This window comes from Myodes glareolus, chromosome 4 (genome assembly GCF_982192425.1).
Source record: "Myodes glareolus chromosome 4, mMyoGla1.1, whole genome shotgun sequence".
In the NCBI taxonomy this organism is placed as follows: Eukaryota; Metazoa; Chordata; class Mammalia; order Rodentia; family Cricetidae; genus Myodes; species Myodes glareolus.
Window position 1 is genome coordinate 107,524,438 of NC_142029.1, and position 19,797 is coordinate 107,544,234.

At 38.6% G+C, this 19,797-nt stretch overlaps 1 protein-coding gene across 1 annotated transcript in view; it reads left to right on the plus strand.

The window, feature by feature from the left end:
- The window catches only part of Muc16 (mucin 16, cell surface associated), a 159,861-nt gene that overhangs the window by 111,354 nt on the left and 28,710 nt on the right, over positions 1 to 19,797 (plus strand). Inside the window, exons 55-71 of the mRNA XM_087905954.1 lie at positions 1,718 to 1,753; positions 3,006 to 3,071; positions 3,768 to 3,889; positions 3,986 to 4,044; positions 4,181 to 4,353; positions 5,485 to 5,520; positions 6,680 to 6,745; positions 7,663 to 7,784; positions 7,872 to 7,930; positions 8,055 to 8,227; positions 9,515 to 9,550; positions 11,232 to 11,297; positions 12,211 to 12,332; positions 12,430 to 12,488; positions 12,597 to 12,769; positions 13,863 to 13,898; positions 18,528 to 18,593. Of these exons, the coding sequence (XP_087762080.1) occupies positions 1,718 to 1,753; positions 3,006 to 3,071; positions 3,768 to 3,889; positions 3,986 to 4,044; positions 4,181 to 4,353; positions 5,485 to 5,520; positions 6,680 to 6,745; positions 7,663 to 7,784; positions 7,872 to 7,930; positions 8,055 to 8,227; positions 9,515 to 9,550; positions 11,232 to 11,297; positions 12,211 to 12,332; positions 12,430 to 12,488; positions 12,597 to 12,769; positions 13,863 to 13,898; positions 18,528 to 18,593 (1,470 nt within the window). The remainder of the gene's footprint in view (positions 1 to 1,717; positions 1,754 to 3,005; positions 3,072 to 3,767; positions 3,890 to 3,985; positions 4,045 to 4,180; positions 4,354 to 5,484; positions 5,521 to 6,679; positions 6,746 to 7,662; positions 7,785 to 7,871; positions 7,931 to 8,054; positions 8,228 to 9,514; positions 9,551 to 11,231; positions 11,298 to 12,210; positions 12,333 to 12,429; positions 12,489 to 12,596; positions 12,770 to 13,862; positions 13,899 to 18,527; positions 18,594 to 19,797) is intronic.

Below are 19,797 nucleotides of genomic sequence, written 5' to 3' on the forward strand. Positions count from 1 at the left end.
CTACAAAGGTTTCCAGTTGCCAGTTCTTTCAAGAGATATTAGGTTTGAAATCCAGGCTCCCAACCAAAACCCCACCTACACCCCAGAAGACTGCTCATTTATAAGTCCCAGCTTGAGAGATTTGAATCTAAGACATGAGCCCAGTTGTTCATTGCCAGTGTAATGTTCTAGCCAATTACTTTACAGAACAGTCACAGAGAAATAGAGAGGACACCTTGTCCCACAGTCAGCCTTTCTTCTCACCTTTGATACTTGATTAACTTTTCTCCTGGACTGTTTTCTTACACAGGAAAAAAAGCAGGCATTTGTCTATCTAATAGCCTAAGCTTCAGATACTACATATCAGCGTAAAACCAAGAAAGGACAGAGTCTAAGAGATATGCTTTGTGTGGCATTTTAAAATGCAAAGCACAAAATTAGAAAAACTGGTCTAAATAGTTCCTTCCTTCCCTTTCCTCAACTCTCTTCCATCTTCGTCCTCTCCCTTTCACTTTTCCTTTCCTCCCACCCCTCATCTTCTTCTTCCTCTTATTCCCTAACTTCTTAACTTCCCTTCCCCTCCATTCTCCTCTGTTCCCCTACCCTCCCACACCTGTCCTTTTCTGTCCTCCCCAAGTTAGAAATAGTTCTTGGAAACATACACTCATATATTATAATAGTTCTTGGAAACATACATTCATGTATCACCATTGCCTCAGAAGTGGCTAGATTTTTTATTTTGAGGGAAAATACCTGAGAAAATCAACTTAAAAGAAGAAAAGTTTACCATAGTTTCTACTTTAGGGAAATCACTCTCATCATGACAAAGAAGGTGAGGTGCCTGGTCACATAGCACCAGTAGTCAGGAAGGAGAACGGATAAATGCAAGTCATCTGATATCTATTTAGTCATGCCCCATGATGTGGAACTGCCCACAGTTAAGACAGATCTTTCAACCACAACCCAACCTAGAAACTCTCTCAGAGACATTCACAAAAGCTTGTCTCCTAGGTGATCCTGAGACCACCAAAACTGATAGTCAACATTAACTGTTACACACAATTATGGACAAGAGGAGACAATGTGGATCTTCATTACTCTCATTTTAACAAAGAGAAAAACTGAGGCAGAGAGAATAAAAGGAACATGCCCCCACTTTGATATTCTGGTTTACATCCATCCCTTTAATTCTGTCCCAGAGAAAAGCTTGCTTGGGTTCTGCCTTCATAAATTGTACTATTTAAATGCATCACTTTGTTGTCCAGTTAACGTTTACCAAAATCTACTATAAATCAGATCTTATCCCTGCCACCAGGAACTAATAATTTTCATGTGTACCTTGTCCCAATGTGAGCTGCAGTGCAGCAAAGATTGACTTGGTCATTGCTATATGCTCCATTTGGAAACAGAATACCACAGAGAATATGTGCTCAGTAAACAAAAACTAGATAATAGAGGTAGATTAAAAGGGAAAACAATATTGCAGATAAACTGCATAGGTGGGATTATAGAAGCTTAAATCTCTTATTGTTCTCTTGCTATTTAATAGTGTGGAAGAGATATATCTTATTGAAATAATAAGAAATTGTTTATGGTAATATTTAAGTCATATCTGGGCACATGAGTTCGATTCTCAGTATACAAAAAATATTTTTCAAAATGGGGCCCCACATGTACCAAAGCATGTTGTATGGAACCACTATGGTGCTTCCACTTATGCATAATTTTTGTTTCCTAGGTTACAATGAACCTGGTCCAGATGTACCTCCTACAAGTATGTATCCATAAAACTAAGCATTTTAGCCTATGTATTTCTCCTCAGTTAGAAAGAAAGCATGCCTCACAACAAACCAGCCACCTAAGAGAGGCTAAGGTCTTAGTAGATAAGTTCTAGGGCTCTCTTGTGGACCTTTGTCCCTAGCATTGGATTTCTGAACTTTTCATACTCCTCTTGGTTAAAGGAAGAAGTTTGAACAAGAGTTGCAGGAAGGCAGAGGTCAAATGGTGACTGTGGTTTATCCCTCCCATTAACAAATACTACTGGGGCCCCATTAGGGAATTCATTCTCAGGTTATCAACTATGATGATTACTTAAGTGATTTGTGACTTTTGCTTTTTAAAAATCAGTAACCTGTTCACCTACCTTTTCAGCAATCCATTCTTTCATTTTCCCTAACATTCTTCTTATCTGACGCTGCATTTCCATCCACCCATCCATCAATTCATGCATCTACACATTTTACTGACCATCCTTTTATAATTTATTCTATATGGTTTTGTATCTTTCAATGTTCATTCACCCACTTATCCATCATTTCCTTCTGTCCTTTGTTATTTGTTCTTCATTTCCTCTATCCATTTGTCCATCCATCTGTGTACTTACGGATGCATATATACTTACAGATACATGCATCTATCCCTGAACCATCTATTCATTAATCCATCTATCTGCCTACCCATGCATTTGTCAATCCATTCTCCCATTTACCACACATCTTCTTTTGTCCAAATGTCGATGTGACACTCAGTTCCTCTCTCTCGCTTCCACTATGCATCTATATGCCTTTCCAGCCACCCTGTGAACAACTTAACCACCCTCCAATCCATCTTCCTATTTGTCCATTTATCCCTCTAACTTCTCAGCACACATTCACGCCCTCCATCTGCCTAGTTGCCTACCTATACTCATTCATTTATTGTACTTTCTCCCTTCTGCTTTGCGTCTACCTCCTCAAACGCGGTTTTCATTCTTTTTGTATTCTTTTTTTGATCTATTATTTGTATATTTTTCTTTACAATGGTCCCTTTCATTTTCTGCACTTACATTCACCCTGACTCTTTGATCAGTCACTCTTCTTCTTGCCACCCTATCTTACCAGTTTCATTCACAGGTTTTTCTCATTTCTCCACTCACATGCCTGCTCTTTCCCTTACTTTTGTGGGTGATTTGTCTGACTTGGATCTGTGCTGTAAGGGCTTCCCTATCAGGGCACTCTGTCCATGCCTGATGACAGCCTTTCCCACAGCTCCAGAACCAGCCACCACCATCTTGCCCTCCCCGTCGACATCTCTACAGCCAGAGTCCAATACAGGTACCTGGGGGACCCTTTGATTTCACTTGATGAAAACATCTTGCCCCACACCTCTCACAGTTGTCACGTGTCACATAAAAGCTAGGAAGCTTGTGATGTGAAGAACCCAGTGCCAGGTTCATCCATAACAAGCACAAAATCAGACAAGCAGTTAAGTTAGATGCCTCCTATCACGCCAACACCATGTTCATGAGGTAAATAGATGATTTCAATACAGTGAGGGCAGTTCAGAGGGAAATATAACTAGCACAGTAGAGAAGAAGGCTTCATAGAGAAAACCCCACCTGTACTGATACTCCTGGTATAAATAGGGATGAGCCAGAAAAGTGGGGAATAAAGTGTTGATTATAGGGGAATTACATTGGCAGTGACTCAGTAATCAAAAATAGCATATACACACAGAGAATTGATTATACCTGAGTTTGCATGAAGAATAAGCCTTACTACAGAAAGGATAGTTAATGAAGGCTAAAGGTCATTAAAAAGACAGCTTAGAATGAACTTCAGTACCAAATTAAGAAGCTTCTGCTTAGGGTGGGTAGATGAATGCTTGGGCACAGTGTTTGGTCCACAAACATGAACACCAAAGTTCAAATTCCCAGCACCCATGTAAGTGTTTTGTCATGTCAGAACAGAATTCTAGTTGTGTCATAGTGAACGCTTAGTTGTAGATATTTACTCTCTATCTTCCTTCAGCTATGAGGCACCACCTGGAAACCTTCACAATCAACTTCACCATCTCTAACCTTCCATATTCACCCGACATGATCAGTGGCTCAGCCTTGTTCAACTCCACTGAGCATGTCCTACAAAACCTGGTAAGACCCTCTGTCCTGAAAAGTCCGTGCCAAAATTAACTTCATCTACATTTTTTATTCATCTATTTATTCTCTTTGTGCCTTTTTCATCCACAGCTTGGATCCTTGTTCCAGAATAGCTCCTTTAACTCAAGTTGCAGACTGACTTCCCTCAGGTTATTCTACTTCCATATAATTGCCTGACAATATTTATCCCTTCTTTTAATCTTCTGCTGTTTTCTCCTTCCTTGTGGTTTCCATCTACATTATAAATTAGTACCTCCCTTGAATCTCTACACCTTTCTCTTTAAGGCCTGTGAAGAATGGAACATTCACAGGGGTGGCTACCACCTGCACCTACCAGCACAACCCTGCACACCCTGGAATGGATGTTCAGGATCTGTACTCAAAACTGAGTCATCTGAGCCATGGAGTCACCCAACTGGGAAATTACACACTGGAGAAGCATAGCCTCTATGTGAATGGTGAGCATGGTCTTTGGTTTGCTGTGTGCTATCTATCCTCAGACATCCTTTATTTTCTCTATCCTCCCATATGCTCCTAGTGGTTTCTGTGTAGACCAGCTGTTTCTGTGTTCTTCATTTCTGTCCAAACAATCAAATAAGCACACACAAAAAGCATAGAGGGATAAGGTAGACTACATCACAGACAATGTTTAGAAGGAGATACATATAAATGCTGGTCTTTAGCTCACTTTAATCCATCCAGGAATCCAGGCCATAAGACAGTGCTGTCCAGAGTTAAGGTATGCCATCTGGATGACTTCTGGATGACTATGAACTCCCTCAGCATCATCCTCAGAGTTTGTCTCCTTGGTGATACTAAATTGTCAAATTGACCATTTATATCAACCATTATACCACATGAAGTGTGAAAGATGGTATCTTAGACCTTCATACTTCCCTTTTAATGAAGAAAGAAATTAAGATATTAGGAATGAACAGTGCCATCTTAAAATTTTAAGAAGTGAAGTTTGAAGCTGGTCTGAGACTTGGTGTCCTGAGTTTGTATTTTATTCTTTGTCCATTGAAGACCTATGCATGATTTCCCGCTTTAAAAATGCACAATTTGTATGTCTAATTTGTTGCCAAGTCAGCATTTACCAAGAATATACTGAAAACCAGACCTTGTTTCTGGCACCAGAGATGAATAAGTTTCATGCTCATTTATCTGAATATAATCTATAGTAAGGCACAGATTTACTATAATATTATTCAACACAATATTATTCAACTTTAAGTGGAATAAGATGCATATGATAGCAAATGATCAACAATATATATTGTTATATAATATATATAAAAAAGAAGTGAGTAGATAATGGCATAGATGAGAATATATCTTTGACTTTTGAGGTATGACCATAAATCATATGAGAGACTCATTCTGGGAGCGCCTAAGGAGCTCGTAGGAAAGAGTTGCATCTAAGTGAAGTATCAGGAAGTTTTTCCTCATGACAATATTTAAGGAAGATCCTAGAACATTAGTAGATAGTAAGTGCTCATGAGGTTATGTATCCATTGCCCACATAGATGGCAGCATGATGTATGAGATCGTTCTGCACCTTGCACTTATGCTTGACTTCTGTTTTCTAGGTTACAATGAACCTGGTTCAGATATACTTACTACAGGTAAGTATCAAGTCCTGCCAACTTGGTCTTGGTCAGGGCTTTCCTCCTCTCTTACAAAGGAAGCTAGCCCCAAATATATTTTATATTTTATATATTCATTTCTGCTACTAGTCTCCTGTGTGGAGCTAGTAGCAGAAAAATGAGCCCCTGGCCTATCTTTTGTTCTTCAGCCATGATATCAGATTTCTGAATTCGCTTTAGTTCTTCAGCTTGGAGGAAGAAATATGAATGAATAAGTGGTTGTTACTTATAAAAAGAATCATGTCAGATAGTAATTTTTAATTTTCTTCTTTTATCTATGAGAAAAGTATATTATATTATATTATATTATATTATATTATATTATATTATATTATATTTCTCCCTTACCTTTTCCCTTTCCTCCCTCCAGAACCACCCATAAACTTCCTTTCTCTCTTTCAAATTCATGGCCTTTTTCTTTTCATTAGTTACTGTTACTTGCATAGACATACATACATATACGTATATATTCCTAAATATGTCCTGCTTAGTCTGTATGATGTTGCTTGTATCTATATTTTCAGGACTAATTATTTGATATTGGATAGCCAATTGGTGTGCTCTTCCCTAGTGAAGAGTATTTTCCCACTTTCATTTTATATCCACCTGTTTATTTTTTAGTTCATTTACTTGAATTTTCTCCTTTGTTCTTTCTCCTATAAGTCTACCCAAACATTCATTCATGCATCCGTGCACCCATATGTCAATTCATTCACCCACACTCAATCATTCACCCACTTCATCCTTAAGTCAATCTCTCCATCCATCCATGCACCCACTTACCCATCTAAGCACCAGTTCATTCACCTGTTCAGTCATCCAACAATCATATTCATTTGTATATTTGTTCTGAGCTCCTTATCTCTCATTTCTCAAATTTTTATTCCTCTTGAAACACATTTTGGACCATTTATCATCAATTTATCACTTCCTTATTTTTCTTCACATTGATAAATTGCTCATAATTTTCATTGCCTTGAATAAATTTCATTTGGAGACTTAGCTGCCCCTACACTCACATAATCACTCTTGTTTATGGTCCACTTATGAATGATTGCTCTGGCATGAACCACTTCTAGAATATCTTCATTGACTGTATGGGGGGCTATGTTCACTATTGATAAAGCCTTTTCTACAGCTCCTGAGCCAAGCACCACCATCCTGCCTTTTACATTGACATCTGTACAGCCTGAATCCACCACAGGTATTTGGGGAAGCCTTTTCCTACACTTGATGGACAGCCCTGTCCCACATTTCCATGTCCTGAATTACATGAGACCTGGAAAGCCATGGTGTGAAGATCCAATGCCAGTATCATTATTACAATAACAGATATTAGACCAGCATTTCAATTAGATGCCTGCTCCTCCTGCAGCTACCAGGCTACTGAGATGAATAGACCATGACAATACAGTGAGTGATTCTTGTGAAGTGAGAGGCACATGACACAATACAAGTGGGTGGGGTCCTTCTAGAAAAAGCTCCACCTGAACTGTTATTTGTTGATGTGAAGGAAGATTCCAATGGTGTGAACTCAGGGGCCATCAAGAGCAAGTGAATGGAGACACTGAGGAGTTTGATTTTCTTGAAGCATGAAGCTCAGCTTTCAGTGATGACTCTCCATGTCCACTCCAGGATCCACAAGGCCATAGTGTTAGGCACAGAACTGATAAGTAACTGAATCTAGGAATCATAAGAAACCACATTAAAGGAATCTTGAGTGTCAAACCAAGAAACAAGAACTTGACACTGAAACTCCAAAGGGAGCCGAAGGGGGTTAGAGCACTGAAGGTGTCATAATGAATTTTTCCTTTCAGAAATGCTTTCCTTCTGGTCATCATAGAAAAATCCACTTAGCTGGGAAACACAGTGAATCTTGCATTGTAATATACTGGATATGAGAAGATAAGAACTGATCTATATGGCAAAGGAGATAGCACACATGAAGAACATTCACAGTAGGGAATTGGTGTGACACGGGGATGAGATGCTCTGCTCTGACTTGGATTGTGCAGTTACAGGTGGTAGTATATGGGGATATATAACTTGGTGAGTATAGGAACCTAATGTAGTGTCTTCAACCTCTCAGTTATAGGGACCTCTCTTCCTATCTTCCCACAGCTGTGGAGCATCATCTGAAGATTGTCATACTCAATTTCACCATCTCTAATCTTCCTTATTCAGAAGACATGAACTATAGCTCAGCCAAGTTCAACTCCACTGAGAGTATTCTACAATTCTTGGTGAGACCCTCATCCCGGAAATGGCTTGTAAGACAAAGTTCCTGAACATCCTGCATACAACTCTTTTCTTTTTTCTTTCCTCTATAGCTAACACCCTTGTTCCAGAATATCTCCTTCAACGCAAGCTGCAGACTGACCTCTCTCAGGTGAGTCCACTTCCTTGTCATTTTCCAGGAATGACTGTACCTAATGACCCTTCTGCTGTTTCTTCCTTCCCTGGGACTCTCGGCCACATGAGGGTATCTCCAGAGTTTCCACATCTCTTTTCAGGCCTGAGAAGAATCAAAATTACACTAGTGTAATGGTCATTTGCTCGTACCAACATGATTCTGTGCATCCTGGGCTGCAGATACAAGAAATATATTCAGAGATGAGCCATCTGACCCATGGAGTCACTCAGCTGGGCAACTACACGTTGGACAAAGATAGTCTCTATGTGAATGGTGAGCGTGGTCTGTGTTTTCCAAGGGGATGTCTTCAGCCATTTTTTATTTCCCTAGCCTTTTCAAAGTCGGGGATACCTGTCAAGATCAGTGGCCTCCATGTTCTTAGATTCTCTTTCAAAAATTTAAGGAGCACACATAAATAACATTTCAGGAAAGTAGATACAGCTGTGTCCCAAGTCAGGAAAAGTATGGATGTAAAGACTGGCCCTCATCTCCCTTTCTATTTCTCTTATAGTTTAGGGATCTTGTCCATAAGATGGTGAGAACTACACAGAATTAAGGTGGAACTATGTGCCTCGTTTAAACTAATCTCAATCCCCCTATCACAGAATGCCCAGACCTTTGTCTTGGTGATTCTTGTTTATCCTCCATTCCTTTGCTCTTGCTTTTGTTTGCGCATCTGTCTAGCCGTATGTCCATGTGTCCATCCACTCATCATCTATCCATTCATTCAATTCACAGCTATTCACTCTTGCCAGTTCACAATCAGTATTCACCACTAATTACCATGATTGATGTTCATACAAGTTATCCTCATTTTAGGACAGAGAGAAACTAAAGCACATGTAGGTAAATTGATTTGCCCACTGTAACATAAATTTGTCTGGATATGAATTCTAAAGTTTCAATTTAAACCTAGTCCTTTAACTTGGCTGTTGCAAGGACTTGTATAAGATCTTTTCTCTTATAATTTACACAATTTAAATTAATCATTGCATTTTTCACTTAGAATATTTTTCAAATATTCATTATAATACAGACATGGTTGACACTAAGAACAAGTAAATTACATGCATACTTTGTCCCAGTGGAGCATGGAGTTTTTAGTTCAGTTCTACATTCTTCAAGCAGAAATGCAGTACCACACGTGATACCTTCCCAATAAATATGTGTGGGATGAATGGGTGTATATATATATATATATATATATATATATATATATATATATATATAGAGAGAGAGAGAGAGAGAGAGAGAGAGAGAGAGAGAGAGGAAAGTATAATGGTATAAGTTGATGCATGTAAATATGTTGAGTGATACCAGAAGTAAGGCATAGAGACATAATTTAGGGGAGTATATTTGGGATTAAGTAGGGAAGAGTTAGATGAGTTGAAACACCAAGACATTCTTCCTAATGCCAATCAAGTCAGCTCGTAGAACTTCAACAGATGCTCAATTAGTGTATAAAGTGATACACATCTATATTGTACAACATGAACCAATGCATGGTGCTAAGAATGTGCAACACATTCTCCTTACATTTTTTTTTTTTTGCTTTTCCAGGTTACAGTGGAACTGGTACAGAAGAATCAACAACAAGTACGTATCAGTTTAGCCTGACCTAGGTCTTGGTCCATGCTTTTCTCCTTATTTCTAAAGGAAGCTTGTCCTAAACACAAGCTAGTCTCTGAAAAGGGGCCAGAGACTCAGTGGAAAGAGGGTTAGTGCTCTCTTTTTGGATCTGAAGCCCTGGTGCTGAATTTCTGAATTTTCCTCAATCCTCCAAGTCAGAAGAAAAAAAACTGAACAATTATTTCATATGGTGTTGTTAAGCTGAATTAATTCAGAGACTAGTTTATGTTACCTAAAACAAATGCTACTGAGTATGTAGTAGAGCTAAGTAACACATTTTGATGTCTACTAAAGTGTTTTATAAAATAGCCCACTCATTCAGTATCGCACTCATATACCTTTCTAGCTCTCCATTCTCTCATTTGCTAGTTATTGTTCATCCAGAACTACATTTTCAGTCATCTATTCATCCATTCACCCACCCATCCATCCAACATTCTCTTTCCCATTATACTATGTTTCTTCATTTCTTTTTTATCATTCCTTCTCTAATTATCCTTCTAGACTTTCGTCCATCCACTATTTATCCATGCAATCATATTTCTCTCTATTTGCTAACTTTTATTTTTACCTCTTTTACATCTTACACACACATATATACACACATACACCACACACTTCTACACAGTCATCCATCCATTATCCCCCTGCGTACCTATCCACACATTTACCCACCCACCGTACAACCACCCACCCACGTATTCAGTACCTAGATATCTGTCAATTCGTTTAACTACCTATTTACATTTTCTCATCTGTATGTGTACTTATGATCCATTCCTTTTCTCTTTCTTTTGTTTGTACATCTGTATACCCATATGTACATGAATCCATCCATTCATCACCTCTTCACTCATCCATCCATCCATCCATCATTCATTTATCCAGTTATCAACCCATCCATCCACCCATTTACCATCCTGCCCATCAACCAATATCCATCCACCTATTCAGCTACCTACTCATGCATATACTTGGATGAATGAATGAAAATGAATGAAATTTATGCCCTGGCAATGCTGAAACTTGCATGGGCATTCCTGCACATGACAGTTCTATTGAACTTGTTCATATTGGGTTTCATGATCTAAGTTAATGAGAATAACTGACTAGGTCTCTTCCTTAGTGGGGCACCAGATTAGATGGTTGCGAACCACCATGTGGTTGCTGGGAATTGAACTCAGGACCTTTGGAAGAGCAGGCAGTGCTCTTAACCAGTGAGCCATCTCTCCAGCCCCATGAATATACTTACCCCAGCACATACATACACTTATCCTAACACAAATCTGTCAGTTTGTAAACTTTCCCACTATTCATCATGCCTTTTTACTTACATGTTATCTGTTCCCTCTTTCCTTCCTTTTATTTCTCCAAATATTTATTATTATTATTAAATTTTGGGTTGACCCTTCAACTATCCTTTCTTCTTTCTACTTAACTATTTAACAGTTCAATTACTGCCCACCTTTCTCTGGCCAACCACTCTCACTATCTGAGAATTTTTTTCACAGGCTTTTTCAACATTATCATCCATTTGTTCTTTTGATCCCTTTTGAGTGTTATCTACATACAAATGGTTGCTCTGCCTTGAACTACTGCTGCATGGGCTTCTCTAAATACGTGGGGATTTTCTCATCCCTTTCCACAGATCCTAAATCAGCCACTACCATGCCGCCTTCTCCAACAATACCTGTGCAAACAGAAACCACCACAGGTATCAGAGAACCTGTTTCTATTTTTATAAGATCTTTGTCCCACAGTTCTGATTTGTATATAAGATCTAAATGGAAGGATATGAAGAACCTAGTTCCATAGCCATCATCAGACACAAAGACTATAGTAGCAATTCAATCAATTGCCAAGCCTCACACAACCACTGGGATTGCAAGGTATACAGACAACTGCACTGCGGTGAGGAATTTGGCTTGGGCATGCATCTCACATGATATGAAGAGTAAAGGACTGTCTAAAGACAGTTCATCCTGATTTGAATCTCTCATACTGACTAGGAGTGGTCTACATAACTTAAATGATATCAACAACAAGGGCTGTTTGACCTAGAAAAACACAGAACACTGGGATAAATGCAAGGAATTTGGCATCTATGGAGCATAAAGTTCATCTCCCAATATAGCCTTTGCATTTCTAATCCAGAGCCAGTAAAGACAAGATGATAGGTCCAGATTTATGATAACCAAAGCTAAAAGGTCATTAGAAACCAGATTGGGAAGGGCCTTGAAAGACAAATCAAAACACTCAAACTGAACACTGAAACTGCTCAAAGATCTATGAGTTGTAGAAGTAACAGGACAGTCCCAGTGAGACTTTCTTTTCAGAATACTCCTCTAAAGATCAGTGTAGAAAAATTCCCTTAGATATTCACAGTATATCCTGTGAGTCTGATAGAGTGATCATGTGAATAAGAGAAGATACTGTTTTGATAGGAAAGTACACACAAAGTATGTTAGGAACATTCAGAAAGGTTAGTGGGATGTGTCATAGAAATGAGATATTCAGGTTGTAGGTAGGCTGGGTATGTTGGTAGATGAGAAGCAAAAGGAGATATGACTTGATGAATATTGTATTCCAGTGTGCTCACAGGTAAAATCTCTTCTCATCTCTTCCAGCTGTGGGGCACCACTTGAAAACTGTCTCAGTCAGCTTCACTATCTCCAACCTCCCATATTCAGCAAATATGAACAATGGCTCAGCTGTGTTCAACTCCACTGAGACCCTCCTAAAGAATCTGGTGAGACCCTCATTCCAGTACCTTCTGCTTGTATAAATCACATCTACCAACTGTATCCAAATTTTATTTTCATTATTTTCTTTGTTTTTCTCCCTAGATGGAACCATTGCTCCGTAATGGTTCTTTCAACTCAAGTTGCAGACTGGATTCTCTCAGGTGTGCACTTGCCAAAAAACTATTACTGTTGTCTCTCTTATTGCTTGCCCTCCTTCTTATTCCTGTCTACATTACAACTTTCTAATGTCTCTGCTCCTCTTGATCTAGGCCTGAGAAGAATGGAACTGCCACTGGTGTAGAAGTCATCTGCACATACTTGCATGACCTTGCACATCCTGTGTTGGACACCCATGGATTTTACTCAGAGCTGAGCAATCTTACCCATGGAATAACCCAGCTGGGCAACTATACATTGGACAAAGGAAGTTTGCATGTGAATGGTGAGCATGATATGTGGCTGCTGTGTAATGTCCCTATTCATCTGTTATTTTTTCTACCTCTATCAATTATATTGATAACACTGTTTCGACCAGTTTATTTTAAGTTCATAGCACCTCTTTTCCAGAATTCATGGAGCACATACAAATAGTTGAACAAGGAGGTATTGGTTTATGGCCATATTGTGTACAAAGTCAAGAAGCAGAAGGAAATGAGTATGTTTGCTGAGCTTCTTCTCTACTCCTTGTTGTTTCCACTTCCAAAAATGAGTCCCAAAGTTTATGATATCCACATTTATTTACACTTGATTTGTCCACTCTAAGTAACTAGATATAGAAAATTTCTTGCAGAAATGTTCAGAGACTTGTCAGTTCAATGAGTTTATGTCTTGTCAATTGTCAAGCCATTTTAATAATAATACCCTATGACATGGGCAAGGAGATATAATGTATCTACATTACTCTGGATTTAACAAAGAAAGCAAACAAAGCACAGAACTGAAAAGGCATGTGCCTTTCCTACACTGAGTTTTGACTGATTGAAATTTTGTCATTCTGCATTTTATATCCAATCACTAAACCATTGCAAGGATTTGTATATGTTTTTCACCCTGTTTTCATTTCCAATAAGAATTTACTATAAACCATACTTTAATTCATGATGCAAAGAACAAATAACTCTCATCTGTATTGTTTCTTAATGTGAGCTGTAGTGGGAACACACACATTGTATTTTTTTAATCATTGTCTATTCATGTAATATACTTCAAATGAAAATGGAATACAACTCATAGTAAATGGTCAATAAGGATATTCTGGATGGATATCTAGTGGCAGAATAAAGAAATAATGGTGTGTATTGAGGCATATTGTTGTGGAAGTAAGGTGTGAAATATGTTTTAGAAGACCTATTGGGGACATAGAGATGGGTATAGTTGAAATACCCAGAAATCCTTCTCCATTATGATTTGTCAGATCTTATAACATGAATAGATGTTCACTAATCTTTTTAGGTATGGTTTGGTACCATACAGGCAAAGCATGCAGAATCCTTTCCCTTGCTCTTCCCTCCTCTAACATGTCTTGTATTTTCTAGGTTATAATAAACCTGGTCCAGAAGAACCTCCTACAAGTATGTATCGATTTAGCCCAACCTACATCTTGGTCCACACTTTTCTCCTCATTTCCAAAGGAAAGCTGATCCAAATACAAACCAGGCTGTTCAGAGAGACCGAGGTCTCAATGGAAGCAATTGGTCTCTTCTTGAAACTGCAGCTCTGAAGTTGGGTTTCTGAATTTTCCATATTCTTCTTGGTTGGATTAATGCACAAAACAATCCCACACCAGTTTAGATTCAAAGAGTTATTTATTTGAGGCGAAAAACGTACAGAACACTGTCCTAAACGACAGTCAGGAAAGGAGTCTGGTCACTGGAGCAAGAGAACAAGTGAAGGGCTGCAGCTGCTTTTTAAAGGGAAAGAGACCACACCCTAGTGGGCTGGAATCTCAGTAGTTATTGGCTAAAGGAGCAGAAGGAGCTCCTGCAGCATTGGATAAAAATATTTCTCAAATTGTACCATTCAGAATTAATGGACTTTAGTTGAGGGAGTTACTGTGTAATGTGTGTTTCCTACAAGGAAGTTCCAACCAGGGGACATTATCGTTATCAGTCTACAAACTCAGATGACTAATTAGGTGTATTTCTAAAATTGCCTTCTCTCTTGTATCTTTTCCAATTTATATTAGTTCTCTTTAACTATTATACCAGGAATTTGTGTTGCTATTGCATCAATGAGCATATGTTACCAGACCAGTCATCGTTGTAATTCAAAGCGTTAGCAGTTGAACAGGATTGGTGATAGCTTTCCTCCTCCAGTAGCATGCATAGCACCTTCCAGCACTCTGAAAGTCAGCCAAAAGGGAAGAAACTTCCAGCTGAGTGCCTGTTCATCTGTCCATGTGCTATGGCTCAAGTACCCAGTATCTTCAGTAATACAAATCTAATCAAAAAGTTCTGGAGGGTAACCAATTGCAATGGCAACAGCCAGTACTGTTTGTAAATCACTGGTATATCACTTGTCAATAGCTCCAAAAGGAATAATCTGTTCCTAGTGCTGGACTTTTATTTGTCGTCCAGTGGTGTCTAGTGAGGCATTACTGCCCCATTATATAGCAGCTCCATTTAGACTCCTTATATGTGTGCATACATATACTTTAGGAAGCTTCTATGCTATTAGAGTTCTGTCTGACTCTTTGGAATGCTCTCAGTACTAATTATCCCTCCCTGAATTCCCTCTCTACATGGTCATCCTAATTTCTTCTCTATTTTACCCTTCACATTCTGTTATTTCCTATCAACCATTTTTAAATCACCATATCCTATCAAATGAAACACACAAATCTAAAGATTCAAAGTCAACATCTACAAATAATAAAAAAGGTATGACTTCTCTCTTGCTCCAGGTTACTTCACCCAAATGATTGTATTCAGCTCCATCCCTTTGCCTTCTCATTTCTTAGCTATACCATTTTTATTTAATTTTTACGTGATTTATTTTAATCATGTTTTTCTCTTCCCAGAGTCCTTTCAGGTCCTTCCCACTTCCCTACTTGCACAACTTCATGCTTTTCCCCTTTCTTCCCTCTCTTTGTTTTTCTCTCTCTCCCCCAAGTCCCCAAAAGACAAAAGTAAAAATTCAAACACACATACAAGAATACAAAATTTCAAAATGAAAGAAAATAAAACAAAATCTCAGACAGAACTCTAATAGTTTAGAAGCTTCCTAAATCTCATACCAAATTAATAACTGAAGAAACTAAGGTGTCCATTTTCTGTTCTCCAACTATTTTTGTGCATGAGTCCTGCCTTGTGTGTGTTTGATACACCCAGTGACACTCCGTAAGGGAAAATTAATTTTTCCTTTCCTAGCAAGTGTACATTGCAAATAGCTTCTTGACTAGGAGTAGAACTTTGTGTTCACTTCCCTTTCTCAGTGCTGTGTTTTTTCTGATTTGAACTTGTACAGCTTTTGCACATTGTACATTGTAGAAGACTCCAAGGATATAGTATCTTCCAGATACAACAGATGAACTTACAGAGACTGTGACAAATTTGAATAGAGCAGCAATAAACATGGACTTGCATGTTTCTCGATAGTAGCATGTAGACTTCTTAGTATATATGCCCAAGAGTGGTAACACTGGATCTTATAGTAGATCTATTTCCAGCAACTTAAGAACCTCCACACTTATTTCTGTAGTGATCATGCCCCCATGAGAAGCGAGTAATTGTTCCTGTTTCTCTGCATCCATGCCAGCATTTGTTATTTGTTTCATTTTTTGCTGTTTATTTTTTATTTTAGCCATTCTAATAAGCGTAAGATGAAATATTATAGAAGTTTAAATTTTATTTCCCTGATACATACGTATGTTGAACATGTTTTCAAAAATGTTTCTCTACAGTTTGTATTTAATTTTCTGAGAATTATCACAGCCATGCCACAATTTTTATTGGGTTGTTTCCTTGGTGGTTAATTTTTTAATTTATTTTTATATTCTTGACACTAACCCTCTGTCAGATATTTAGCTGATAAAGATTTTTGCCATTCTTTAGGAAGCCACTTTGCTCAGTGCTATCTTTTTCTCTAGAGAAGCTTTTGATTCACTTGGACATGTGAATCAAATGTGTATTCATTGTTAGTCTTTAAGACGTTGCTCTCCAGGTTCTGTCTCTCAAATCCTTTCTTGTGCCGATAAGTTCAAGTGTATCCCCATTTTCTCCTCAACTACATCAGGGTGCAAGGACTTATTTAAAAGTTGTTTAATCCTTTGGAGTAGAGTTTTGGGTGTTCAGTGGCCTATTTATCCATTATCTTTCCAGCTCCCATTCTTCCATTTTCCAACTATTCCTCAACTCATATCATGTTTACATCAATTCATCTATTCATCCATCCATCCATCCTCCTACCTATTCATCTAGATTTCCTTTGTTTCTTCTCTCTCCTTCCTTTATGCATGATTGTGCTCATTCACTCATTCACATTCTTTGATAAGCCTATACTAACCCCCAGTTTCTATTTTATGCTTTATTTCTTCTTTTTTCTTCATACATTCATACACACGTTCACCTTGCCTTCTATTAGCCACATCCCTGCCCATATATCCATGTACTAACAACCTGTGTGATCACCCACTCTTCTGTCAGCTGCTACCTATGTATATTTCTGTCCATTTAGCTGTTTACACAGCTGTGTTCTCCATTTGGCTTTCAGTGAATTCACATACCAATCCACTCATGTATCCATGCATGCAGTACCTATCTACATGTTGATGGAGGCCACTTGTTGGTTCCTGGCTACTCAGCCCTGAAATGATCACACAGAAACTATATTATTCAAATCACTGCTTGGCCCATTAATTTTAGCTTCTTATTGGCTAACTCTTACATATTAATTTAACCCACTTCTATTAATCTATATATTGCCACGTGGCTGCAACTTACCAGCTATAGTTCCAGCGTCTGTCTTTGGTGGGGCTACATGGCTCCTTCTGACTCCATCCTTCTTTCTCCCAGCATTCAGTTTAGTTTTTCTGGCCTACATATATTCCTTGCACAGGCACAAGATAGTTTCTTTATTAACCAATGGTGTTCACAGCATACAGGGAAATCCCACATCACCTATTCATCCATCCACCTACCCATCTATTCAATACTCATCTACTCTTCCATATAATTATGGTATAATCTGCCCAGTCATCAATCAAGACACACACACATAAACACACTCTCATACTTTTTTACATCTCAAGTTCATTCACTTTGTTGTCCTTTCTTCTCTCCTTTTTTGTATCTCTAAAAGATATCTTTGATTTGATATCCTTTTGAATTATGGAATATTTTGGCCCTCCTTTTATATATTCTTCTGACTATCCATCCATTTATCCTTTAGATATTTTTGAAAATTTTTAATTAAATTTTTTATTCATTTTACATTGTAACCACAGTTCCCCCTCCCTCCATTCCTCCTGCTCCTGCCATGTCCCTCCTAATCCATCCCCCATCCACTCCTCTAAAAAGGTAAGGTCTCCCATGGAGAGTCAACAAAGCCTAGCACATTAAGTTGAGGGACCAAGGCCCTTCCACTATCATCAAGACTGAGCAAAACATCCCACCATAAGAAATAGTCTCCAAAAAGCCAGTTCATGCCCCCAAGAGAGATCCTGGTTCCCCTACCAGAAGCCTCTCAAACACACAAAGCTACACAGCTGTCACACCTGCTTGTAATGGTCCTAGTTCAGTTCCCATGCAGGTTCCCCACTGTGGGTCTGAAGTCTGTGACTTCACATGAGCTCAGGTCAGCAATCTTTATGGATTTCCCCATCATGATCTTGATGCCCCCTTGTTCATATAGTCGTGACTCCCTCTGTTTTCCTAATTCATCTGTGTTCTTTGCTCATCCTTTATGCTGATTTCTTATCTCAATATCTTGAGTTAATTCTAGTCATAGTATAATTCACTTCTCCACACACAATCACTCTTCAGTTTAGTTCATGGTTCCTCTGGGAATGGTTGTTCTGCCTCTAATCATAGCTAGGAAAGTTTCTCTAACTATGGACAGCCTGTTGTATTTAGAAAGGGAAGGTTTTCTGAGGAAAATTCCTCCTGACCTGAATCTCTAGGATGAATAAGAACAATCCAGATAAATGAAGCATGAAATGTTCTTGGAAATGAGAATTTCATCAATCACAATCCTTTCCACAGCTCCTGAGCCAGCCACCACTACCCTACCTTCTCCATCCGCATCTCTGCAGCCAGAACCTGCCACAGGTATCTCAGGATCCCATTACCTGCCTTTGATTAGATCCCCTACCTCAAACTTCCATCCCTGCTTTCTTAATAGAGCTAGGAAACCATAATGTAAAGATGCTAGTGTCAGGGTCATCTCCATATGCTCAAAGATCACACTAACAATCAAGCCAGGTACTTGCCCACATGCAGCCAAATGACATGTGAGGCAAATAGACAAATAGGGGAAGACTTTCTGGGGAAAATTCCTCCTGAAGTGACTCCCTCCAGATGAGTGCATGTGATTCAGATAATTGAAGCATAGAATGTTCCTGAAAGTGAGGATTTCAATAAGAGGGCTCAGTGACCAGCAAAAACAGAGTAAATGGGAGAAATTTGATTTCTGTGAATAATAATGTTTAACATGCAATGCCGCCTATATATGTCCTCCTTAGCACCTACTGGATCATAGTGGTAGACTCAAGATGGATGTATAAATGAGAATGGAAATCAGCAGAAGATGAGTTGAGTGCAATTGCAGGTTGTATTCTTTTGCTGTGATAGGTGTTATAGTCTAAATCAACTTGAGAAAGTATGAGTTATTTCAACTTACAAGTCCATGTTACAGTCTGCACTTAATGGAAACCAACTAAAAATAAAAAGCAAGAAACACGAGCAATGACCTAAAGCAAACCATGGGGTAACACTGCTTAGTGACTTGAATTCAGTCTCATGTCAGCTACCTTTCAGGTTCATTATGAGACTAAATGCCTGATACTGGTGTTGCTTGTAGTGAACTGGATCACCTACATAAAATAGCAATCAAGAAAATGTTCTATATGACTTGCAAATATGTGCACCGGTCAATCTTATGGAAACAATTCTTCAATTCTTATTCATATGTGTGACTAATTGGCGATGAATATTAGTCACCACAGGTGTCAAATCTTCAATTGCAACCCTGACACTGAAAGTACACATGAAACCATAGGTGGATATGCACTATAGATCATGCCAGTGGCAGTTTTCTTTTCAGAAAGATGCTCCTAGTGATCCAGATAAAGAAGATCTTTAGACATTGTATCCAATGAGTTTGGAGGAAGTGTGTGCTTTCATAAATTAAGACCTGTGCTAGAATCAAGACAGAATTAATGTGAGGAATGTTAAGAGAAGGCAAATGGTGTGCTGTTGGGTTAAAAAGTTGTGTAGGTTCTGACCTGATTGGACATGTTGAGATGCGGTAGGA